The sequence below is a fragment of the Carassius auratus genome, chromosome 33 (assembly GCF_003368295.1).
Source record: "Carassius auratus strain Wakin chromosome 33, ASM336829v1, whole genome shotgun sequence".
Classification (NCBI taxonomy): domain Eukaryota; kingdom Metazoa; phylum Chordata; class Actinopteri; order Cypriniformes; family Cyprinidae; genus Carassius; species Carassius auratus.
This window is the reverse complement of record NC_039275.1, coordinates 1,808,999-1,833,901: the sequence shown is the minus strand read 5'-3', so window position 1 is coordinate 1,833,901 and position 24,903 is coordinate 1,808,999. Positions and strand designations below refer to the sequence as shown.

At 46.5% G+C, this 24,903-nt stretch overlaps 1 protein-coding gene across 2 annotated transcripts in view; it reads right to left on the bottom strand.

Annotated features, from left to right (window-relative positions):
* The window catches only part of LOC113052694 (dmX-like protein 1), a 27,642-nt gene extending 5,886 nt beyond the window's left edge, over positions 1-21,756 (bottom strand). Inside the window, exons 1-39 of one of the 2 annotated variants that reach the window (XM_026217098.1) lie at positions 21,608-21,756; positions 20,642-20,761; positions 20,150-20,275; positions 19,028-19,102; positions 18,810-18,888; positions 18,613-18,739; positions 18,469-18,535; positions 17,126-17,304; positions 15,147-15,327; positions 14,907-15,075; positions 14,552-14,728; positions 14,194-14,399; positions 13,389-14,058; positions 12,941-13,062; positions 12,775-12,864; positions 12,592-12,679; positions 12,315-12,434; positions 11,649-11,870; positions 9,933-11,474; positions 9,747-9,857; positions 9,448-9,617; positions 9,046-9,143; positions 8,773-8,938; positions 8,365-8,605; positions 7,255-8,276; positions 6,231-6,419; positions 6,074-6,150; positions 5,759-5,880; positions 5,446-5,688; positions 4,541-4,713; positions 4,306-4,454; positions 4,138-4,223; positions 3,851-4,052; positions 2,575-2,692; positions 2,312-2,362; positions 1,379-1,465; positions 1,182-1,303; positions 160-301; positions 20-80 (exon numbers count right to left, since the gene is read on the bottom strand). In XM_026217098.1, the coding sequence (XP_026072883.1) occupies positions 20-80; positions 160-301; positions 1,182-1,303; positions 1,379-1,465; positions 2,312-2,362; positions 2,575-2,692; positions 3,851-4,052; positions 4,138-4,223; positions 4,306-4,454; positions 4,541-4,713; positions 5,446-5,688; positions 5,759-5,880; positions 6,074-6,150; positions 6,231-6,419; positions 7,255-8,276; positions 8,365-8,605; positions 8,773-8,938; positions 9,046-9,143; positions 9,448-9,617; positions 9,747-9,857; positions 9,933-11,474; positions 11,649-11,870; positions 12,315-12,434; positions 12,592-12,679; positions 12,775-12,864; positions 12,941-13,062; positions 13,389-14,058; positions 14,194-14,399; positions 14,552-14,728; positions 14,907-15,075; positions 15,147-15,327; positions 17,126-17,304; positions 18,469-18,535; positions 18,613-18,739; positions 18,810-18,888; positions 19,028-19,102; positions 20,150-20,275; positions 20,642-20,728 (7,957 nt within the window). In that variant the 5' untranslated portion in view covers positions 20,729-20,761; positions 21,608-21,756. The remainder of the gene's footprint in view (positions 1-19; positions 81-159; positions 302-1,181; positions 1,304-1,378; positions 1,466-2,311; positions 2,363-2,574; positions 2,693-3,850; positions 4,053-4,137; positions 4,224-4,305; positions 4,455-4,540; positions 4,714-5,445; positions 5,689-5,758; positions 5,881-6,073; positions 6,151-6,230; positions 6,420-7,254; positions 8,277-8,364; positions 8,606-8,772; positions 8,939-9,045; positions 9,144-9,447; positions 9,618-9,746; positions 9,858-9,932; positions 11,475-11,648; positions 11,871-12,314; positions 12,435-12,591; positions 12,680-12,774; positions 12,865-12,940; positions 13,063-13,388; positions 14,059-14,193; positions 14,400-14,551; positions 14,729-14,906; positions 15,076-15,146; positions 15,328-17,125; positions 17,305-18,468; positions 18,536-18,612; positions 18,740-18,809; positions 18,889-19,027; positions 19,103-20,149; positions 20,276-20,641; positions 20,762-21,607) is intronic. The other variant, XM_026217099.1, reaches the window with a different exon arrangement.
* Between the last annotated feature and the right edge of the window lie 3,147 nt (positions 21,757-24,903).

The following is a 24,903-nucleotide window of genomic DNA, read 5'->3' as shown; positions in this document are numbered from 1 at the left end:
GTGTAAGCGGGTCACTCACAGTAGGGCAGCGTGGGGTGTGACGTCATCCTCCTCACGTTGTTGATGTTGCGTTTGATGAGCTGCGTGAACACAGAAGAGCGTGACGGAGTGTTAGCGTGTGCGGAGTGTTAGCGGTGCAGTGTTGTTAGCGGGGCTCACCACAGCGGCTCCTCGTCCCGTCTGCAGGCTGCCCAGCCAGGGCATGTTGATGGGCGTCCCGGGGCTGCTGTGGGTGTAGGGTGTGCTGCCGTGGAGCGCGCTGAAGTCATCCCGAGCGTGAACCACCAGGAAATCATCCGTCCTGTCAAACGACACAAGCACATCACATGATCACACACACTTCCTCTGAGGAGCTCCAGCTAGATGTGTGCTAATGTGAGAACAGCTCTGCAGCATGATGTTAAGAACCAAACAGCCACAGCCCAATGACTTCCAGTTAGTGTTCAGTTCCTTAATGAAAAGTATGATGAATAAAGTTCGGGGATTTTTTCAAACAATAACTGTGAATGTATCAACATGTAATATTCAGACGAGACTAAAACTAAAATGTATTTTATAAAGTGGATAGTTCCGCTCCTTGATTCTGATTGGCTGAGCCATGTTTGAATCTGTTACAAATGCTACAAAGTAACATACACCTTTGTTTACATTTGTGTGTTGCCTGGCAACCACTTTGTAACAACCACAACGGTTTCTGAGGAGTTATATTGTTTGGTGGAAGAATACTGTTTTTATTAATATCATTACACTTTATGTACTCTGTTTTATTGTGTGAAATACTATGGAATAACCGTATTATAAAAGCAATAACCCCCGTGAAGCTGTGGTTTACAGTCAATTTATAACAACTAAGGGGGTTTTAGTCACTCATCTTCACACCGTACCTAACAACCCTGTTCTAAATTCACTGTAAAACCACGGCTTTTATTAATTTTCGTCAAATAAAAAGAGACAAAATATTGCAGCTTGCTTCTACACGAGCGTTCATGAGTACGGTTAAATATTTTTTGTCAGTTTTCAAATTTAATATTAAATAAATATATGAAATATCTTGTAATAAATCCGTACACTAGATGAGGTCTGTGTAATGGTGAACGTGCAGTACATGAAATGTAAAAACAACAATCTTTTGGAATACGAAGCTGACTCGACGTGCCAAGGAACTGGAATGCGGAGCTCACCCTTTGACCTCGGCCTCGTTCTCGTCATCGACCCAGGTCAGGATCTGCGTGGAGAGGATGGAGGACACGTCCAGCTCCTGGATGTCGTGGGTGGAGGCGATCACTAAACAGTTGCGGTTGGCCTGTGAGACAGAGAGATTGCTTACACCCGGCCGTCTCAGACCACACACACAAGCACAAGCAGCTCGTCACAGCACCTTATTGATGGCGAACGCCGTGATGATGTCAGACTCCTTGTGGATGATGCGAGCCTTTCCTCCAGGAAACCCCTGATTGGCCTCGATCTGCAGGAGGAGCGACACACTCAACACTTACAGTCTCTATTATTCAGCCATTCATCCTGACTAGGGACGTAACGATGCACCGGTTAAAACAATCAGTAATACTAAAGGAGGGGTTTATATGAATGTGTCTCTGAGGAAAGTTTAGGAGCTGTTTTCTTCTCATCTGGTCTCTGTAATGCACATTAATGCAGTGTTTATGAGCGGTAACCATGGAAACACTGTCTCTGCTGCTCCATGAGCTCCTCCTGCTGTCAGAGAGAGGAACTGCGCCTCATTCAGACACGATTCATGGAGAACAGATTCAGGAATCATTCAGTTTTTGCTTCAGATGTTGAGATTATTCAGTCTAATTTAAATCTGAATCTGCAGCATCTTTGTTCAGATCGTTTATTATCGTATTATTATTTAAAACAGCTGTTTTCTGTGTGAATCTGTGTTAAAGTGTAATTTATTTCTGTGATGTGCAGCTGTATTTTCAGCATCATTCCTCCAGTCTTCAGTGTCACATGATCATGTAATTAGTCTTAAACTTAATTTTGGTAGAGAATATCATATTGTGAATCAGTTGAGTGAATGGTTACGTCCCTGACGCTGACACACAGATCACATTCACATGTGTAATTCTCATGTAAAGACTCTTTAAAAGGCTTCTCAGTGGTGAGCTGCTGCTGGAGGAGAATAATCGTCCAGACGAATCTTAGTGCTCTGTGCATGCTGTACATCGACAGCCGATCACATCTATATTATACTCTACAGGCAGCTGTGATTTGCATCTTAAAGAGCCTCGTGACTGGATGATGAGGATGAGGATGAGGATGAGGGAGGAGCAGAAGCTCTGGTAAGTACCTGGTTGTGTGTGGACTCCAGCGGCACAGAACATTTGACACGCTCAGTCTCCTGATTCAAACATGCAGGTCAATCACAGGCCACGATTAGACGGTTAATTACAAACATCTTCAATTTACACAAGTACAACACCATATTAATGAGATTAATGACTGGACAGACCGGGGTGGCTGTTAAAACACAATCAGGACGAGTGCAAACGAGCAGCTGATAGTGGACAGACTGGTGCATTCTGGGAAAGAGTGCCAGCAGCAGCACAATACCTGGTTCTGATCGCGTTTCTTGGTGAAGATGTTGCGTATGAACATCTCCTGAACCTCTTCCTGTTTGACCAGATACTGCCACAGGCGTCTGACAGGAAGTGCGGCGCGCCGGCGAGATCTGAGAGCAGAAGCACACTCGTCACAGTGCTGCTCCACACACAACACATACAACTTACTTCATGTATTTAACCATCTGAGTGGTACACATATTTAAATTGCTCATGAGGCAGTTTTTGTGTCATTTTAATTATGAATTAGGTTTCTAGTCCATTTGTTTGATGGAATTAGGGTCATTTCAGCTCAGATTTTCAGCTGAAACAGCACTTTTTCAGTTTTGGAAAAGCCATTTAATGACAATATCTCGTTAGTCAGATCAGAAATAAACTCTAGATAGCAGCTTTTTTATAGATATATGCACTGTATTACACATTCATTATACTTTAACCTGCTCGTGATTCATTAATGCTTGTCTGAATCAATCTCTCTTGAAAATAATGATTACACACTCATTGTTTAAAAGTTTACAGTTCACCAACAAACTGGAGTAGAATTCACACAAAAACAGAAGTTTTGTATTTTAAAGTAACTGAGTATTAAATAAATTATTTTATTTTCAAAAAATTGCACTTTAAAGTGCTTAGGTAAAATTAATTAAAAGGTTAATATTAATTCAATTATACAATTTTTTTTCTAAAATAATAATCATTATAATAAAAATAAAAAAAAGTGCGTCCTGAATTTTCAGTTTTGTTCCAGAATTTTAAACTCGGTGCATCACTAGTCGAAATATATAATAAAAGCTTGTTTTCATAACTAGAAGTAGAAAGAGTTCACTACAGCTTACATTAAAGAACCACAAACACACATCTATTGATTACGTTTCCTGATAATATCAGCTGAATTTGAATTTGCTGAAACTATCAAAAGTATCAAATCATAAAGATTGCTGTGATTACTGGAAGTTCAGTGAAGCACAGACTGAAAGAACATATCAGTATTGATTATTAAATTAAATGAGAAATCAAAACACACCACTGGAGAAACACCAATTAAGTGTCACTGTTTGAGTTGATGATTTCAGCCACACAACAGTGTTTTGGGTTGCATGCGTGTGTGTGATGCGTGTGTGTGATGCGTGTGTGTGATGCATGTGTGTGATGCGTGTGTGTGATGCGTGTGTGCGATGCGTGTGTGCGATGCGTGTGTGCGATGCGTGTGTGTGATGCGTGTGTGTGATGCGTGTGTGTGATGCGTGTGTGTGAGGAGTCTGCTGTACCTGAAGGGTGTGTTGGAGGGCTCGAACAGAGCTTTGTGTCGCAGCAGCGCTGGACCGGACGACACACTCTCCTCCAGCAGCTGTGAGCAGATGAACCTCGACGGAGGACCTCCGAAGATCTCCAGCCTCTTCAGCAGCAGCTGCTCCCAGCGCTGGAGCGTCCTGAGAGCGGCGTGACACAGCGGAGAGCACACGGGCAGATCTGACACACACACACACACACACAGGCGTGTTACACTCTACACACACACACACCATGCGTGCGCTGCAGCCGTGCGGCTCGTTACCTAAGAGGTCGTGACCTGCCATCGGGTAGAAGGTCTTGAGGTTGAACAGGACTATCTGCACCATGGCCAAGCGCATCAGACACCAGCTGCAGAGAACATGACCATCATCATCATCATCATCATCATCATCGTCGTCACAGCACAGGTGCAGCTCATCACGCAGCTCACCTGTACGAGCTGTTGTTGGAATGCTCTGCCAGCGGAGAGTTGGGATCTCCTTCATCCTCATCCTCCTCATCCTCGTCCTCCTCGTCCTCACTGCCCTGGCTCTCCTCGGAGTCGTACTCCACTCGGCTGGCAGACGGAGGCAGGTACGGCTTCACACAGGACACACACATCAGTTCACACACACACACACACACAACACTATCAAACTACTGTGAGCTAAGGAATGAAAGGAAACCTTTGCGATGAAATAATCCCAGATGCTGAGCTCAGGCGGCACGAAACGCTCTTTACAGACGGAAGAGTCCGGCTCCATCACCACGGGTCTGGGACTGACCGGACTGTCGGGAACCTCTCTGGAGTTACTGCGTGATGAGCTGAGCCGGGAACGCCGCTGCTTCCGCTCCACATCTTCCACACACACACACACACACACACACACACACACACACAGGAGATAACAGTGAGCAAGCAACACTTTAATATCTCTGCAGCTCAACACTGCTCCACATAATCACCGTTTAGATTCATGTGTTTCAGGGATTCCCAGACAGGGGTTTTGAACAGAGAAAAAGCTAATAATTTATAAATATCTAAAATTTAAATAAATAAATTATAAAAAAAAAATTTTTATTTAAAATAAAAAAATTAAAATAAAACGATTACAAATGAATTAAATCACAGAAATGTAAAGCTGAAATACATCATAAAAAAATAATAAAAATAAAAAACACTAATTAAAAATTAATTAAAACATAAAATGCTAAATTGAAATAGATAAATAAAAGATAAAAATAAACTCTTAAAAAATCTATTATAAAAATGTAAAATAAAAATAAGTTTAAAATAAATAATTATGAAATATTTTATTTGTTTATCTGCATGTCATGTGATCATTAACCGTGAGACCATGAACATGCTTTTAAATGATTAAAACATTAACTAAAAATCTCAGGGGAACTTTAAGATAATGCTTCAGCACAGCAAAGATTGAGAACAGATGTTTACCAGCCTTTAGCAGTTTTTAGCAACATATTAGCTAAAGATGCAAAGGTTAACCAAATAATACCGAGATACTGGGACATTACACACAGATTAACTCATTACACTCAGTTATGAGAGATGCCAGATGAGGAGCAGAACCTGTGAGTGAGCTGGGTTTCTCCAGCACAGGAACACGAGCGCCTCCGCCGAACACGGCCACCCACAGCTTGCTGTTGAGCGGGTGAGCCACGATGCGGAAGAGTTCGTGGCTGGAGTGAGTGGCCAGACCGTGGACGAAGAGGCTGAGGAAGACTGCGGTCAGGATCTCACACAGAAGCACAGGCAGACCGGGCTGGTTCTCGTCTCCAGACGCACTCAGCAGACGCAGCAGGACGCTCACACCTGCACAGACACACAGCTGAGTCTGGAGCCTGACGATGAGGTCAGGGGTCAGAGGTCACAGGAGCTTTACCTGGCCACTGCGCAGGAGAGGTGTTGGGCAGCACGGTCTCCTCGATGCTGACGCTCCTCACCGGGGGCTGATGGGTCAGCAGGACGCTCTCGTAGGTGATTCCCGTGAACGGATTCACATGGCTGAGGAACAACAAACATATTAGAATTAACTCTATGTTCTCAGTATGAATGTGCAAACAGAGCCACATTCATCAGAGCAGAATCAGAATCTACTAATGCCAATGAGTCATCCGCTCATTATCAGATCAGCAAGCGCTCTATAACAAAGAAACATTTCAGAGATGAGGGCAGAGGTCACGGGGTCATCACCCACCTGTAGCTGTGTCCGTCACAGAGACACTGGTAGATGCAGGCCGACAGGGAAGCGGCGAGAGTATGCATCACATAGATCTGAGACAGAAGGAAGGCAGACGCGTTAGAGGACGAATCACGACTGTGACAACACCTCGTTCTGACCAGCAGCGCTTCACCTCGTTGCTGACCACATCTGGGTGCGGAGGAGCGTCCAGAGCGTTGATGGTGTGCAGTATGTCGTGCGTGAGGTTGGTCAGGTGCACTATGGGATTGGCCACCACTGTTTTGGAGATGGCGGTCCACGCCAGGAAGAGAGGAGCAGACAGATGCTGCGGAGCGGGAGAGGAGATCTGCAGACTGTCGTCCTGATGAGAAACACAATGAAGATTCACAAGAGAAAATGAAATAATGCATCAGCTCAGCCGCTGCAGCCAGGAGACAGGAACAACAGGAAATGAGCATTCGTCACAGGAACACATCACATGACAGAACAACATGTGCTGGTATAGGCAGTGTGTGTGTGTGTGTGTGTGTAAGAGAGAGAAAGAGACAGCAAATGTGGCTTTTCATCTGAATGAGTACAATCACAATAACAACAGAATGTTGTGCTTTTGTAAAATAAAGAGAGCAAACACGAAGCGTTTTCTGCCGTCTCGGTCTCTGTGTACTGAAGTGAACCGAAACTCTGTGCTTGCCCAAGATACGCAATATCGTGTTCTTTATCGCAGATGAATCGCCTTTGATTATGAACGCGATATTGCGTAGCTTGTCAGTGATCTACGGCTCTGTCTATTAAATGCCGCTCCATTTGAAAGCAGGTGATGGTGATTTACAGGGAACCAGATTTACTGAGGAAATGCACGTGACAATCGCATGCGATATATCGCCCATCCCTAATGTAATCCATACGAAACATGCACTTCAACTGTGAAGAAGAGGAAATGTATTCAACTTCATCACTGCCTCCGAAAATACAGAAAACATTAGTTTAATCAAAGAATTATGATGATGTTAAGGCAGTCTTAACGTTATTTCCCTGACGCATTCATAATCACAAGTTTTATTTTAATAACAGTAAAGGGTGTTTATAACAAATGAGAAGCAGGAGTATGTTTTAAGATAGTTTGTGTTTGTGGTGGAGTACTCAAACAGAAGAGCAGTGTCTACACCTGGTTTCAGATCCTAACTGGAGAGTGTTACCTGCTGGGACTCCTGCAGCAGCAGAATGAGCTCCATCCTGACGGAGGCCAGTCCTGCTCCGTGAGAGCCGTGCAGGCTGCAGTAACTCAGGAAGATGCGCAGGAGCGGCTGGTTCCTCTTCAGCCACAGTCTGCGCCGCTGCTGCAGCTCTCTGGCCTGCTCCGCCGCGCCCCGCTCCTCCAGATCCTCCACCTGGCTCAGGTCAGCCGAGATGCCCTCGGGCAGGTGCTGGAGGAAGGGGTTGTATCCGCAGCATCTCTGCAGCGCCGCCACGGCTCGCTCCAGCCAGTGACACAGCTGATGCCGCAGCTTCCCTCCGTCCAGCTCGTATCCCGTGGACAGCGTCCGCAGCTCCGTGGTGAGGATCTTCAGGCAGGAGCTGAACTTCAGCTGCGCGGCGAGGATGTCATCGGTCATCGCGGGTGTCTCGTCTGTGCTGTGACCCATCGGGGTGGACGTGACCACCGGACCGTCTCGAGAAACACTGCTGTCTTTCTCCGGACGGATGGTCTTCATCGCCAGGCCTGACTCTTCCTCGTCCGTGTCGTCTTTATCGCTGTCCCACTTGAGCTCCAGAGGCTCGTCCTGCAGGGTGACAGACGGATGGCTCCAGTCGAAACTGAGCACCGATTCTGACCGACTGTCCTCTCTAGGAGACGAGAGCGAGGACACCGACTCCAAGCCGTTGAGAACCGGCCACGAAGCCGAGGCCTGGTCTTTGTGCTCGCTCGACGACACGGGCGAATTCTCTCGCACCTGAGAGCGCTTCACGACCTTTGGCATTTTAGAGAGCACCTCTAGAGCCAGCATGGGGCAGCCGGCCTGTAAGTGTGCATACGCAGCGGTGAAGAACAGCCGCCTCTCCGTGAGACTGATGGAGTCGACGGCGCGGCCTTCAGCGGTCAGACCCACTTTAGCTTTATCACAGGAGCCCAAGTGACGGCGCAGGAGCAGCGGGTGTGTGCGGAGGTAGGTGTAGAAGTTAAAAACATCAGGACTATAGGGAGATGATCTTCCACTGCCTGAAAGAAGTCGATACACATGATGCACATAAATCTTAATTCTCTAGAAATAAAGCTGGCTTGACACTAGTCTAGTTTCATTTCTCACCTTCACGTGACGAGTCTGCGTTGGGCTCGAGCAGTGTGTCCAAAGCCCTGCTGTAGTCATCTAACACCCAGTACGCCATGCTGCGTAAGAAAGGGTCCTGATGGGCCGCGATCTGCTGCTGCTGACCCAACACATTCCTCTGAAGGATTCGCTTGTAGGTGCAGGACGTCTCAAACTCAGACTCGTACAGCCGACACACCACCAGAGCCAGCTGAAGGTCCTGCATCTTCTCTATACAAACCTGATGGAGCGAGTACAATCAGACAGGTCTCATCAACTGAACAAAATAAGCTTTGACTAAAGAGACAGTAGGTTTCTGATGATTATACCTTCCTTCTTGTTTCAGCAGCTCATGACAGAGGAAGGGCAGAAACAGGTCTGAGAGAGACTGAACAGATGCAAACGTACCTCAACAGCATCTTTCAGGGATCCGGCCAGCAGAAAGAAAGCGGCAGAATGCTGGAAACGTTGCTTTCCGAGCAGAGAGAAAGCGTTCTTCAGCGCTGCCTTCCTCCAGCGGTCTTCACTGAAGTTATTGCTGAAGAACGCCGTCATCTTCACGTTATGATGGGACCTTCAACACACGGGAGCTGTTAGTGGACTCCAGCCTCGCTGACAAGTGTGTGTGTGTGTGTGTGTGTGTGTGTGTGTGTGTGTGTGTGTGTGTGTGTGTGAGGTTACCTGTAGAGTCCCCAGACCACAGCTTTCTTCTTCATGGCCAGATAAAACAAGGCTGCGTCTAACGGGTCGTTGTTTCTCTGATAAGCAGCTTTTGCGACCTGGTAGGAGATTATTACATGTTTGGATTTCATGTCAAACTCTAAAAATGTAGAATGTAGATGTAATATTTGAAGCTTGAGGTTAGCTCATGATATCACAGTGACTAGCTAGAAATGTGAGTAAATTACTCATTTAATAACCGTTTACAGAACAGCCACAAAATACAGAATAGATGATGCTTGACCACCATAACTCTACAGACAGAATGCATGCATCTCCAACTCAGTAGAACATGAACGTGCATTTATTTACACAAGTTTATGCGTCTAATTTGCACAGAAATGTGAGTCAGTTTGGTCCAACCTTCTCAATGCATCTGCGAAGCTTGTTGGTGCTCCTCAGCCACCAGCCCACACCCATGGCTCTCAGCTCCGGCCACGTGGGCTCTCCTTTCTGCAGGACCGGAAGCATGTTGAGCAGCTCCTCCTCGGCCTCGGAGTGGAACGCCCAGGCGTAGTGGCAGGTGGACAGTCCTGCAGACCAGCGACACTTATTCAGTTATTCATGAAGATTTATCAGTTCATGCATTCCACTGGGAATCGAACCCACGACCTTGGTGCTGCTAGCGGCTGAAGCACTCATGGACACTGATGCAGACGTACCTTGACAGAGGAGCGGAGCGCGGTGAGCCGGAGGCAGAGACGTCAGGAGGAAGGTGTGCAGACGTACGGCCAGAAGAAACTTGAGTCCACATTCATCCAGCGTCTCTCCACCTGAGGAAAACGTTCATCACATCAGAACACATCCCAACAAATGAAAACGAAGTTATATTGGTGAGAGATCCTGACCTTGGCCTTTCCCTTGGCTTTCTCCGAAGTCGGTGCTGGTGGAAGCGATGGTGTCCGCCAGAGCCATCAGAGACATCTGCTCCATCCGGGTCAGGCCGGGCAGGCTGGAGTGAAGCAGGTGTCCAGATAACACCTGTGCGTGTTCAGAGCCGAAGAACGTAGGGCTGTACTTTGACAGATCAATGACTTTAGCGTTAGCATCCTCCTCATCTCCATCGAAAGGGTCCATGTCATCTGTAGAGACTCCGGAGGTCTGGAAGAGCTCTTCATAAGTGTCGCTTTGGCCGTGAGCGCTCACGCTCTCTGATCGTTCTTTGGCACTAGGAGCCGTCTCCTCGTCAGCGGCTAGCAGCGCATGCAGCGGCAGCGGAGGGATGGAGTCGATCTCGGTGTAGTCAGAGCTCTCAGCTTTGCTGAACATCTTGGGGTCTCTGGAGGTGCATCCGCTGGCGCTGATGGTGAGCGAGCGCAGACGCCGCTCCTGGTTAATCGTAGTGTCCTTCATAGACACGATCTCCCCAGCAATGCACTTCACCAGATGCGACAGGATGGCTTTGGCCCGGCGCACCTTCCCGAGGTCCATGAGCTCCAACAGCTGCACCGGATGATACTGAGGCAAAGTAGGAAACAGGTTATACGCCGCCTCAAACAACCCAGAATCCTCCATCTCGGCCGGGAGGTCGTACACGGTTCTCTTTCCACTGAGTTTCTGTGCCAAACTAGTCATGGATCTGGTGAGGGTCTTTCTAGAAGGATTCAGACCGAGTGCCTCCTGCTTCACCACAGAGTTCAGCGACGTCACGCTTCCGGTGCGAGACGGTTTGACCGGAGCCGGCGGCTGCCACTGGGAGTAGACGTGCATCTCACAATCCATCCCGACTACTAAGATGCCATCTCGCACCCAAGACAGAGAGACGGGGATGGGTGGCGAACCCTCAACCGAAGACACCAGATCCACCACTCGGAGGAGCACCAGTCGAGAGCAGATGCTCTCCTTACTGCAATCGGACAATCCCAGATCTGGAGGTTTTCCGGAAAGCATCCCGTACATGTAAAGCTTGGATCCCAGACCCACGGTTAATATATGAGAGCCATCTTCTCTGGACACCCAGTCTAAGTGGACCTGGCTCTTACTGCCCACAGCTGAACAGCCGTTACTCAAACAGTGGTTCTCACTCGGGCTGTCGGAGCTACAGACTTTAAGCGTCTGCTCCAGGATCCACTGGGATCCTCCGGTGGAGTCGCACTGGAAGATGCTGATGTGCATGATGTGCAGGTGGCTGCGGTGAGCGACTGCGACTCTGCTGGTGTGACAGCAGCTGAGAGCCATGAGCTGACCGCACACACTCAGAGCACTGCTGCTGACCTCACCCTCCTCCACCAGCAGAGGCCACTCCTCCCAGACGTACGACGGGTCAGCAGAGCCCTCGGGGTCAGAGACCGAGCTGCACCTCCAGAACCGGACGGATCCGTCCGAGCAGGACGTGGCCAGCAGATACGGAGAGCGTCCGGCCGGCTGCAGAGATGAAGCACTCAAATGACCTGCAACACAAGTGATGGTGTTTATCATCAGATACTCCAACAGAATATCCAACTGCATTTTAAATTATACAAGGCACTTCCGGTTTGGGAAAGACTGAAACAAATCATAAGATTGTGTTACAAATAATCCGTAAGCCTGACTGTAGATTGTCAGAGGCACACAGAGGTCGTGACCTGCAGCAGGTGACACACGCATGACTTCAACGCCCTGCGGCAGATCCAGCTCCTGGCTGAAGACTTTGGTACTGCTCAGGGCGAGCCGGCAGGCGCTCTGGAGGTTAGACGTGTTCAGCTTGGCTCTCGGGGTTTGAGGGGATCCGTCCGTCTCAAAGTTAAACTGTGAGCCGTTCACGGGGGACGGAGACAGAGTCTCTCTCTCTGGAGTTTGAGTTTGATCTGAAAGAATGACACAAATCTGGTCACAGTCTAACCCTAACCTGCCTTTATGAGCGACATGAGTGGTTGAGTAATATGTTTTTTTTTAATGGCAACATAAAGCCGATAAATTAGATATATCTCACACTATTTAATGCAAAGACAATAACAAATGCATAATATCATATCGAAATATGTAAAAAGAGTCAACGTCATAAAAAAATGTATCTGCAAAATAATGATTCATCAATTTAATTATGGTATTTTACACATAAATAAATTGTAAAAAATATTAATAACAACACTAACTAACAGTGCACTCAGTAATCTGGTAAGGTGTGTGCCTGCTGTCAAAATAAAAGTCCTATGTCTCACATCTCGACCTCATGTCTGACCCCAATCTCGCACTTGTCACAGTCTAATCAAGTGAGAGTCACATTAAATACCATGAGATCCATTACAAACCCATAACGACGGGAACGGCGTCCAGCTGCAGGTGCCACATGTGCAGGAGTGACCTCCCGCTCTGAGTGACCTCCACCACCACCAGGAAGAAGCGAGCGGAGAACAGCGTCCGGCTGGGAACTGAAGGAAGGACAAGCGTTCACGACACAGCACAGAAACACAACGAACACTGAGAGAGAGAGAGAGAGAGAGACAGAGAGAGAGAGAGAGAGAGAGAGAGAGAGAGAGAGACAGAGAGAGAGAGAGAGAGAGAGAGACAGAGAGAATTAGCTCGTACCAGAATCCTGCAGGTAATCGTCTATCTTCTCATTTCCCAAGATCAGGTCTTCCTCAAACACATGCAGCAGCTGCGTCTCTTTCCCCTGCTGAACAGAGAGAGAGACGTGAGCGCTGAGCACTCTGGGAAATAACATGATGCTCTTGTGTTAGATCATCCTCTTATTTGGGATCTCATACGTACAAAGTCTGTGATGGCGTCGAGCTCAATGATGCAGCCTGGTCTGGCCGTCGACTGCTGGCTGATGATGTTAAACACCTCTCCAACATATTTCTGGAGAAAAACACAGGACAGATAATCAGGAATCTACTGTTTGATGAAGTGAAATAACAGACAGGTCCCTTCTTACGGAGATGTTGGGGTTGGAGAGTTCACTCAGCAGTTTCTTGGCCTCGATGATGGCCTGATAGAGTCGGAGCGAGTGTCCATCACTGGCGATGAAGCAGGCACTGGGTGAGTTCCCATACACACCTTCGGGAAGGGAATTATTGATTAATACACCACCAGTAACATCCAATCAGCTGCAAGCTGAGAAACAGACATGCGTCACACACGAGGGATCCTCAGTTAAAGTTTTAAAGACATACATTTAATATTCACGAGCTGAATAAATATGAATGAATATTATATGCAGCAGACACTGGGATGCTTGTAAATGTTTCCAGCTCAATCATTAAAAATGATGCTTTCTCCTGTACTGTACTCTACGTTTCTGCTTTTAACACAAGACTGAACTACTCTAGACTTTCCACAGTGAGGTTTGCATTGATGTCAGACTCTAAGAGACTGGTTCTCACCGAGGCAGCTGCTGGGGATGAGCGTGGGCAGCCAGGCCACGTTAGAGAAGGCTGATGTGTGCAGAGAGTTGATCCTGGCCAGCTCAGACACGCCCCCAGAGAACGACAGCGGTCCCACCGGATCCACACGCCACAGGATCAGCTCGCTGTAGATGGCGTTGGGATCCTGGGCGACTCCTCCGGATGAGGCTCTGCTCCTGCGGGACGGGGCAGCGGCGGGACGGGTCAGAGCGTCTCCGTCGGGCGTCCTCAGGGCGTTGTGGTGCGAGGTGGTCAGCAGCAGCGGCAGCAGAGAGTGGCAGGCCAGATCGTTGAGGTGGAAGCGGTGGCCACAGTAGCGTGACTTATGAGACACACTGAGCACCGTGGAGAAGGCGGAGTCCTCGGCGAAGCTGACGGCCCACTGGTTGAGCGAGCCGTCGGCGTGTTTGGAGATCATCAGGACGCTGGGGGTGAAGATGCTGAGACGCAGGCTGCTGGAGGACGGTTTGTTCTGGCTCAGTCCGATCAGAGCGGAGGAGGACGAGTGCGGCAGGACCGCGGGGCGCTGACGGCCGTGCTGCATGGCCAGCTCCACGTTTCTGTTGCAGGCGTACATGACCACGCTGCGGCTGAGCGAGATGGCGTCGCCGGTGGGGAAGGCCACGGGAATCCTGGACACGAAGGAAACCTGAAACAGAGAATTCAGTTCTGTGAATTAGTGTTAGTACTCTGAAACATCCTTTGCTGCTTATTGTATACGGTTTCACACACTGTTCTTAAAAAAGCTTGGTGTCATTCCGCTCTCAGGATGCGGCGTCTGTACCTGTGCCTGTCGGAACATGCCGGGCTGGTATTCGTCCAGCCAGTCGACGTGCCACACCAGCAGCGAGCCGTCCATCGGGTGGATGCTGAACAGCATGTCTGCTTCTCTGTTCCAGTCACTCAGCAGCACGTCCAGCTGATGATCCACAGCCGCCGCAGGGAGAGAGACAGCATCAGCATCAGCACCGCTCCCCTCCTCATCAGCATCTGCTCACAACACAGAGATGCAGCTTCATGTGACACATGTGGATCTGCTCACGCTGTTCACACAGGCCTGTTAGTCTACAAGCACCACCAATAAAACTGCAAACACACAGATGGCATTTTTCCCTATAGGGCTCAGATGATGCAGACGGTACCGTAGCGCTCGGTGTGTCCGTTCTGCTCGCCGCTGCTCCTCAGCTGCTGTAGAAACACCTCCATGCTCAGCGTCAGGTGCAGCTCTTTGTTGTTGAGCCAGTGGACGGTGAACGGGCCGCCCGGTTCCTCCTCATCAGAGCCGTTCATGGACGAGATGGAGGGCAGCAGAGGGATGTCTGCACACAAACGTCACGTCATGCTATAATCATGCAACAATGCTAAAAGTGTTTTGTTTTTTTTAACTGCAAGTGCCAAGTTTACATACAATTTCTCAGGTGTCTCAGGTGTGGTTGACCTGGTAAATATAGAATTTAAGTATGAAATCTGGCCACAGTGTTGGAGGAGGTGTGCTACCTGTGGCTGGGTTGATGCTGGCGGCGATGTGGAAGTGGCACAGTGCGTTGGCGTGCAGGATGTTGGTGCGGTGGCTGTAGTGTTTGTTCTGCTGCTGCGGCAGAGGACCGCTGTATGAGAGCTGAGACAAACAGCGCACCTCCTCTCTCCACGACGGCTTCAGCTTCAGCTGTGAACACAAACAGATGAAGAACAGTTCTAGTGTCTCATCAGTCGACACACAGCAGCTGACGCTCTCACCTCCAGCGGGCTCTGCTTCTGCACTCCGGTGCTGCTGGACGACTTCTTCATGTTGTTTGCCTTCATGTTGTGATTGTGTCCTACTCCAGACAGCAGACAGTCGCTGGGCAGCAGTGTTTCGGCCCACAGACGACACACACTGTCCTTACAGCAGGTCAGCAGCATGTTACACACGGTGCCTCTGGAAGACAGAGCGGTCAGAGAGACAGAGCAGTCAGAGGGACAGAGCGATCAGAGAGACAGAGCGGTCAGTGGGACAGAGCGGTCAGAGGGACAGAGTGATCAGAGAGACAGAGCGGTCGATGGGACAGAGCGGTCAGAGAGACAGAGCGAGACAGAGCGGTCAGAGAGACAGAGCGGTCGATGGGACAGAGCGGTCAGAGAGACAGAGCGGTCAGTGGGACAGAGCGGTCAGAGGGACAGAGCGATCAGAGAGACAGAGCGGTCGATGGGACAGAGCGGTCAGAGAGACAGAGCGAGACAGAGCGGTCAGAGAGACAGAGCGGTCAGAGGGACAGAGCGGTCGATGGGACAGAGCGGTCAGAGAGACAGAGCGGTCAGTGGGACAGAGCGGTCAGAGGGACAGAGCGATCAGAGAGACAGAGCGGTCGATGGGACAGAGCGGTCAGTGGGACAGAGCGGTCAGAGGGACAGAGCGATCAGAGGGACAGAGCGGTCGATGGGACAGAGCGGTCAGAGAGACAGAGCGAGACAGAGCGGTCAGAGAGACAGAGCGGTCGATGGGACAGAGCGGTCAGAGAGACAGAGCGGTCAGTGGGACAGAGCGGTCAGAGGGACAGAGCGATCAGAGAGACAGAGCGGTCAATGGGACAGAGCGGTCAGAGAGACAGGGCGGGACAGAGCAGTCAAAGAGAGAGCGGGACAGAGCGGTCAGAGGGACAGAGCGAGACAGAGCGGTCAGAGAGACAGAGCGGTCAGAGGGACAGAGCGATCAGAGGGACAGAGCGATCAGAGGGACAGAGCGGTCGATGGGACAGAGCGAGACAGAGCGGTCAGTGGGACAGAGCGGTCAGAGGGACAGAGCGATCAGAGAGACAGAGCGGTCGATGGGAAAGAGCGGTCAGAGAGACAGAGCGAGACAGAGCGGTCAGTGGGACAGAGCGGTCAGAGGGACAGAGCGATCAGAGAGACAGAGCGGTCGATGGGACAGAGCGGTCAGAGAGACAGAGCGAGACAGAGCGGTCAGAGAGACAGAGCGGTCAGAGGGACAGAGCGATCAGAGGGACAGAGCGGTCGATGGGACAGAGCGAGACAGCAGTCAAAGAGAGAGCGGGACAGAGTGGTCAGAGAGACAGAGTGGGACAGAGAGACAGAGCGGTCAGCGCGACAGAGTAGGAAAGAGAGACAGAGCGGTCAGAAACACAGAGCGAGACAGAGCGGTCAGCAGGACAGAGCGGTCAGAGAGACCGAGCAGTCAGAGAGACGATGGGACAGAGCGAGACATAGCGGTCAGAGGGACAGCGCGAGGTAGAGCGATCAGCAGGACAGAGCGGTCAGAGGGACAGATAGGTCAGAGAGACAGAGCGGTCAGCGGGACAGAGAGATCAGAGGGACAGAGCGAGATAGAGCGGTCAGCAGGACAGAGCGGTCAGTGGGACAGAGTGGTCAGAGAGACAGAGCGGTCAGAGACACAGAGTGAGACAGAGCGGTCAGAGACACAGAGTGAGACAGAGCGGTCAGCAAGACAGAGCAGTCAGCGGGACAGAGAGATCAGAGGGGCAGAGCGAGATAGAGCGGTCAGCAGGACAGAGCGGTCAGTGGGACAGAGTGATCAGAGAGACAGAGCGGTCAGAGACACAGAGTGAGACAGAGCGGTCAGAGACAGAGTGAGACAGAGCGGTCAGCAAGACAGAGCGGTCAGAGACACAGAGTGAGACAGAGCGGTCAGCAGGACAGAGCGGTCAGAGAGACAGAGCGGTCAGAGCGAGCGTCTGCAGAGGCGTCACACATCGACTGACCTGGGCATGTGTTTGCTGGTCTTCCTCCAGGAGAAGCCGGTGACGGAGCGAGGGTGAGCCAGATAAATGAAGGAGAAGTTGATCTCTGCTCCGGAGCGCAGGTCGAGCGGCGTGAAGAGTTTGGAGACATCCGCTTGCCATTTACTGGTGCTGTACCACACCTTCACCAGACAGTCGTCCTGCAACCACACAATCCTTCATTAATTCTGCATTCAAGCCACGTCAGAAAGATTGTGCTCTCGTGTGTTAGTGAGAAAACATAGGAGAAGCAACAGATGCAGTAAATCAGCAGCAAAGAGACGTAACCTTTGCTGTTGTTCTGTAGAGCTTTTATTTGCTTGTTTTATAACAATGTCTTTATTCTGATACTGTATTTCCTCTTTCAGTATTTTATTGTTTTAAATGCACTTTATAATTAAACTATATCCATGGCAAATTTGAGAATAGTAAAATTTAAAATAGTCTTAACTAATAATATTTAACACTATTAATATTAAGAATAAATAAATAATAATATATAATCTTTCAATTTGATATTTGATGAAAAAAAAAATTCTTTTGGTTAATTTGTTTAAATATGTGACCTTTTTCCATTTATAATAAAGCCAGATAAATTGCATGTACAGGATTCTACAAATACATAATTCAATTTATAGAACCTTCATGAATTGGATAAAAACATAAAAAGCAAACACACACCTAATGTGCAGTCTTTATTCATCATTTTGTAAGTGATTTTGTAAGTTTTGGGATTTGAAATCATATTTTCTTCTTGCAAACACAAAGATTCTCGCACGAGCATCATATTCGACTGGAGGACAGCAAGGATTTGGGTGAACAGTTTTGTTTAGTTTTTAACACAATCAATTGACTTGAAATAATGTGCACACATCATAAATGTGACCCAGGAGCACATGTCATAATGATACATTTTTATAAATTGAGATTTATACATCATCTGTGCACTGAATAAATCATCTCTCCGTTGGTGTGTGGTGTGTTCGGAGGATAATATCTGTCTGAGATACAACTATTAGAAAATCTGGAATCTGAGGGAGCAAAAAAATCTAGATATTGAGAAAATCATCTTTAAAGTTGTTCAAATGAAGTTCTTAGCAATGCATATTACTAATCAAACATTACGTTTTGATATATTTACTGTAGGAGATTTACTAAATATCTTCATGGGACATTATCTTAACTTAATATCCTAATGATTTTTGGCATAAAAGAGAAATGTATCATTTTGACCCATACGGTGTATTGTTGTGTATTGCTCCAAATATCCCTGTGCTGCTGATGACTCTTCTGTGCTGCAGGGACACACATGTACAAACACAAACCTGTCCCGCGGTCGCAAAAAACTCTCCATCTGGGGAAAACTTGATGAAGTGAGTCGGAGCAGCAGACCTGTAACAACCAGAGAGATTTTACTGGAGCTGCCCGCGGTGTGTTCAGAGAAGCTCTGAAGTGTGAGGAACACTGACTTGCACTGCCAGACACATCTCCAGGAGTGCAGAGGACCGGCGGATTCGGCCTCCTCTTCGGTCTCTGCGCTGGACTGAACATCACACCACATCTGCAGACACGCCGAGCCCGTCAGAAGCCATGAGCCTGCAGACAGTGTCAGAGAAGAGATGTGAGCGGCCGGCTGGAGCAGATGAGCGTACACTGATCTCTGTACCTGTAGGGTGCCACGTCAGGATGTGTGCCACCGACTGCAGAACAAACTGACCGCTCTTCTGCCAATGATAACTCAGCTTCTGCGCAGCACAAACACATGCAGAAAATCCTTCACATGCATGCATTTGCAATGCATTCAACATGACATCAGTTCCTGCATTCACTGGGAATAAAACCTTATATTCGTGACCGAGTGTATTTATTACAGAAGAAACTCACTTTTTGTGCTTTCCCTTGTGGACTGACCTCCACCGGCTCAAACACACACACAATGTTTCCGTACGACGCTGCGATCTGAAAACAGAGCAGATTTAGAAAGTCTGCACAGGAACAATCCTGTTCGGATGCTAGATGAACTCTTGCTGAAACCTAAACACTTTGCATAGACGTGCATGAATAAAGACAGAAGATATCCAGTGTCTGATTTTCATCTGTCATCCATAATGAACCCTAACGAGCTCAAAAGAGTGACGGATGTTCAGTATTCATTATTCATTCAAGACCCATGTAATTAGTCTCTGCAAACACACTTCATTTATGAAATATGCTTTATTTTCTGGATAGCATTTTAATGGTTATATATTAGTATTAATTTAAGCATGTCCAATTCATTTAAATCATGAAATGTACACAATTTAACAACAGTTTATTAAAAGTTTTTTTTTTTTTATGTTTTCCCTTTAATTTTTTCTGGATTCTGTTTTATGGGTTAATTAGAATTTTAGCAATCATGTCTTATAATTAATTAAAATCAGGAAATTAATGCAATCCAACAACAACTTATTAAAAGTTTATCAAAAGTTATTTTTAGGGCCCTAAGAAATTATTTTAATTTGTCCCAAATGTTACTGTAATCAGTTTTAGTGGTGTACAATGTTTAAAAATGTAATGATTTAATTTTTTTAAACAATATTATGACCCTATGCATGCATTTATTATGTATGTATTCATTCATTCTTCGCTGTCTCTATTTTTTTGGATTCATGGTTTAATACAAATACCATCAAAAACAGTGGTAATCAAATTGAGAAATATAACGTTAAGAATTGAATTAATGTTTTAAAATGTAAAGAATGAAGTTAACAAATCCTTTTATTTAAACAAAAAAATAAAAACACTCATTACATTCATCCAAATTCTGTCAAATTACTTCATGCATTCCCTGGGAATCTGACCTAAGACCTTAGAGTTACTCTAATGTTGAATGTGACACTAGAAATGATAACCAACTAAAGTGTGTGAGTGTGTGTGTGTGTGTGTGTGTATGAGAGAGAGTGTGTGTGTGTGTGAGAGTGTGTGTGTGTGAGTGAGAGTGTGTGTGAGTGTGTGTGTGCATCTCACCTGTCCGCCCTGCAGTGAACAGTCCACACAGCCCACCTGGATGTTCCCGTGTTTGGCTCCTGGGATGATTTGGATCCTCTCAAAGTCACTCCCCAAAATGACGATGTCACAGCCAGAGGCGTACGCCTGTCCCACGAGCCCCGGACAAAACATGATCAGCAGCACAAACATATATGACACATATATGACACAGATATAGTATTTGATGTGTGCATGCGTGATGCTGACAGACTGAAATCTGCTGCTGTTTTCAATCACTGTTAATAATCATGTACTACTCTTGCTGTTATACTGACGGTTTGAGGTGTCTTTATTTTACATTAAATGCCTTCATATTTCATGCATTATTTCTTCAAAGATATGTAAGATGTTGAATGTGTGCTGCACTTGGGACAGAGTTTTCTTTAGAAAGATGGTTCATAAAGAGAATGTGACTTAATTGATCAGTTTTAATTCTGCCTAGTTCAAGATAAGCATGCGTGTCAGGGTCACCGTGAAGGGCTGGTTGCTGACGCTGCCCACAGAGAAGCAGTTGTCTCCGGGGTTTACGGCTCCTGTGAGCACCTGGTGCAGGTTCATGATTCCTGGCACTCTTGAGTTTCACACGGACCCCTGCGAACACACACAGAGGATCAGCAGAAACACACACACACACACACACACACCGGTCCAGACTGCCTTCAATACACCGGCTCTGCTGAAGCTTTATGTGGAAGTTACTAGAACCCAAAACCACGGATATCTTCCCAAACCACAAGCATTATGATCACGATATAATCTCTAATGTACAGCAGGGAGCTGCACACTTTACAGTTTTATTCCTCTCTACATTCTGACGGTTTCTCATATTTTCAGATTTTTCTCCTAAAGACACAGTGTTATTTTCAGATTTATGGAGTGATACAAGCAAAGAAATTAAAAAACCTTTAACTCTAAAGACAATAAAATCAAACAAGAATTATGACTCTGGATGAACATCTGTGTGATACAGCAGAAAATAGTAACACGTGAATGTTAACAGTAACTGACTCAGAGAGTGACGTGTCAGTCACGTGATCAGTGGTCAGTCATGAGCTCGGCACACTTTTAATGTCTTTACTGCCTGATACTTCGCTTATGATTCGGCAGCTGATGTTTGTCTGTCATATATAATCATCCCTGTCTTTAGTCCAGTTTTCTGATTTTCTCTCAGAGAATCCGGTTACAGCTCGAGCTCCTCCGCTAGCCATGCTAACCTCAACACTGACAGCTTAGCCACAACTTTCTTCGACAATCTGTTAAAGACATCTACAATCCACAGTTCTGCACCTTATCGGTGATCCGTGTCATTCACATCATGATTAATGCACTTCTGATCAATTTCCATTGGAAACCGCCGATGTTGTTAGCCCGTTAGCATTAGCATGACAGCGGGCGAACATCAACGATGAGAAAGAATCATAAAGTCGCGCGTCTTACCTCAGAAACGGGTTTCATTTATGCTCAAGTTCAAGTACAATGTGTGTTCCTCTCATTATGAGAGATAATTAAGACAGACAATGAGTTGGTGCAGTTTGTGTGCGGAGACTCTGCGGTGCGGGTCAGGAAGTGAGGCGCGCACTGCATTATGGGAGTTGTAGTCGCTCTCTCGCCGCACGTTAGTCACGTGTGTCTAATAACACTGCCTCGACAAAACAACAGTATCTAAACCAGTGATCTAAACGGGATTTGGCACATCTGAACATATAAAAAAGGAAATTTAACAATTGAAAAAACTTGACTTGATGAATATCTCAACAAAAGTGCTTTTTGTAAATCACTTAGATGATTAAAAAGAAAATTATTTAATTACAGATCAATCTCAAATCTCCCTTCTCTGTCAAAAATGCTTGAAGAGGCAGTATCCTCTCAGCCATGTTCCGTTTTAGAGAGAAAGCTATCTGTGAGGATTTCCAGTCAGGATTTAGACCGTATCATAGTACTGAGACTGCTCTCCTTAGAGTTACAAATGATCTGCTCTTATCATCTGATCGTGGGTGTATCTCTCTATTAGTTTTATTGGATCTTAGTGCTGCGTTTGACACAATTGACCACAACATTCTTTTGAGTAGATTACAAAATGATGTTGGCATTAATGGAATTGCATTGGCATGGTTCAAATCCTGCATTTCTGACTGTCATCAATTTGTAGCAGTAACATTTAACTTTTTTGTTTACTTTTTTTTAATATAACAAGATGATATATCAATCATGAGTACAGTATGAAATACCTCAAGGCTCAGTACTAGGACCGTTTGCTTTTTTTTTGTTGTTGCTTTTTTTCCATAGACAGATCCCCTGCAAAGTCCTCATCACCTCTGAGACTCTCGAGACAAGACCACAAGAATCAGACGAGTCCTCTGCTCGATCAGACCTGTGCTGCAGCCTGGAATTAAACCACATCATGCTGGTTTCGTCTGGTCAGAGGAGAACTGACCCCCGACTGATTCTGCTTTCTCCCAAGGTTTTTCTCCATTTCTGTCAACAATGGAGTTTTAGTTCCTTTGTCTTGTTTAGTTGAAGACACTTGACTTATTACACAGACGCTACTGACATCCCTGAATCATCATTGAACTGACTTTAACTGATAAACTGATTCTTTATTATTGTCCTCTTGCATTATTGACACGCTATTTTCCTGTTTGGCTCTGTAAAGCTGCTTTGACACAATCAGTAATGTATAGAGTGCTATACAAATAAAAGTCACTTGACATCCACTTTTACATTTTGTCTAAATGTATACTACTGTAAGATTACTAATGTATTTTCTTGCCCCGAAATACATTTTTAAATAGGAAGGTTGAAGCTAAAGATATTTAAATTTTCAAAAATATATTTACAACTTATATTTTGCATGTATTTATATTTTGCCCCAAAAAAATATAAATCAAGTGCCTTACAACAACACAACAGCATTTTGATAGTTTTAACTTGAGAATATGAAGCATGAGAAGCTGAAGTGATTCTGCTGAGTTAGTGTCATGTGATCAGCACTTCAGAGATCAGATCATCAAGCTCTCATGCCGTTAATGCTAGCATAAACATTTTAGAGCTCATAAACATTAAACTGCAACAGATAATAAAGAGCTGATAACATCACACCCTCAAACACACATGATGTCCTCCACTGCTTCTGTAAAAACTATAAGAAGAGTTTGAGCGTATTAAATCGGGTGAATCTCCGTCCTGAACACACCTCTGGTCAGCTTCTGTCTCACTTAATAATTCATATGACCTGACATTGTGCTCTGTGTCTGATGAGATTCAATATTTAGTGAGCGTGAGGCTTTGGCAGAGAGGAAATGAGTGAAGGACGAAGACTTGAATGAGACGTTCTGACTTCACATGAATAAAACACCAGCTAACATGTCATCCACAATAAATATGCTTTAAAGCTGCTTTTGCTCTGACAGCTGCTTGTAAATGTTCAGCTCAAGTAGGTCACGCACTCATTAAAGATGTACTTTTGCTCCTGACTGAATATTATATTGCGTTCAATATAAAACGGCATGTGTGTGTCTAAGTGATTCAAGGTCAGCCTTGCCATATTCTCAAAGGTTTAGCATTGTCATGTCATTTTGTGGGACTCAAAAATATAAATGCAATATGTCAAATAATACATTTTCATATATAGGAAACTAGTGCTTGTATTTTCCAATATACTGCAAAATGTGCACTACAGTTTTACGTTATAACTATATTCATATCTCTTTCTTGAGATACTGGTTTACATAAAGCGGAACACATATTGCATAACATTAATGTGTAATGGCTTCTAAGAAAAAAATTATTCACTAAGAACAAATAATAAATGATTAGGATTTTTGGATAATTGTATGCTTTGGTAAAATCACGGCAACATGGAAGGAAAAATATAAATGAATGATATGTCTGGTCTTCCACTGGATGTTCAAGGCCCTGGGTGGAGCTGTGGATGCTGATGGAGGAGTGTGGTGTGCTGGTTGTTGAGGACAGCAGGGGGCAGCAGTGAAGCGCTGGTGTTCTTCCTCTGATGGATGTCAGGGACTTCTCAAACACTCATGATGGAAACTGATGTGGGTTTCCTGATGTATAAATGCTGAGAGACGAGAAGCTCTTTCTGGTGCGGTGGGCTCGCTCTGAGACCTCGTGAGGTTGGTCTGAAGTGTTTCTGTGATGTTATTGTATGACTCCAGTCGGCTGTAATTACAGGCCTGCAGGTCCAGCGGCTTGAGCTCTAAACCGGGCCGCTCTCTGATGTCTGATGGAGGAAAATCATTTCCACTCTGCCATGTATGATTCAAACGCACAGGAGCAAACCACAATCATACATAATGACACGTAAATCATACTCGAGGAGGAAAAACAAGCAGAGAGAGGAAAAAGCGTAGGCCAGCGCATGTTGTGTGAACACGCCATCTGCAGCCTTTAAAGTGCAGATCTCTGAACATCTCTGGGAGAGAGAGCTGGTGGAGAGATCTCAGATCCTGGGCTGATGCTGGCAGAGCCCCAGCTCTCAGTGTGTGTGTGTGTGTGTGTGTGTGTGTGTGTGTGTGTCAGATCATGCAGGGGTTTCTGTCTCATATCTCCTGCGTCGTTTGGCAGAAGAACAGCTCGTCCTCCGAAGGTGAGTGAGGCTGTGGGAACAATAGCTCTGGAAGGAAAAACAGGGAGGATCCGGATATCCCATCCCATTAACTACACCCTCTTCCTGAAGAGCTTTCCAGCAGAGGATGAGGAGGTCAGAGCGCTCTTCC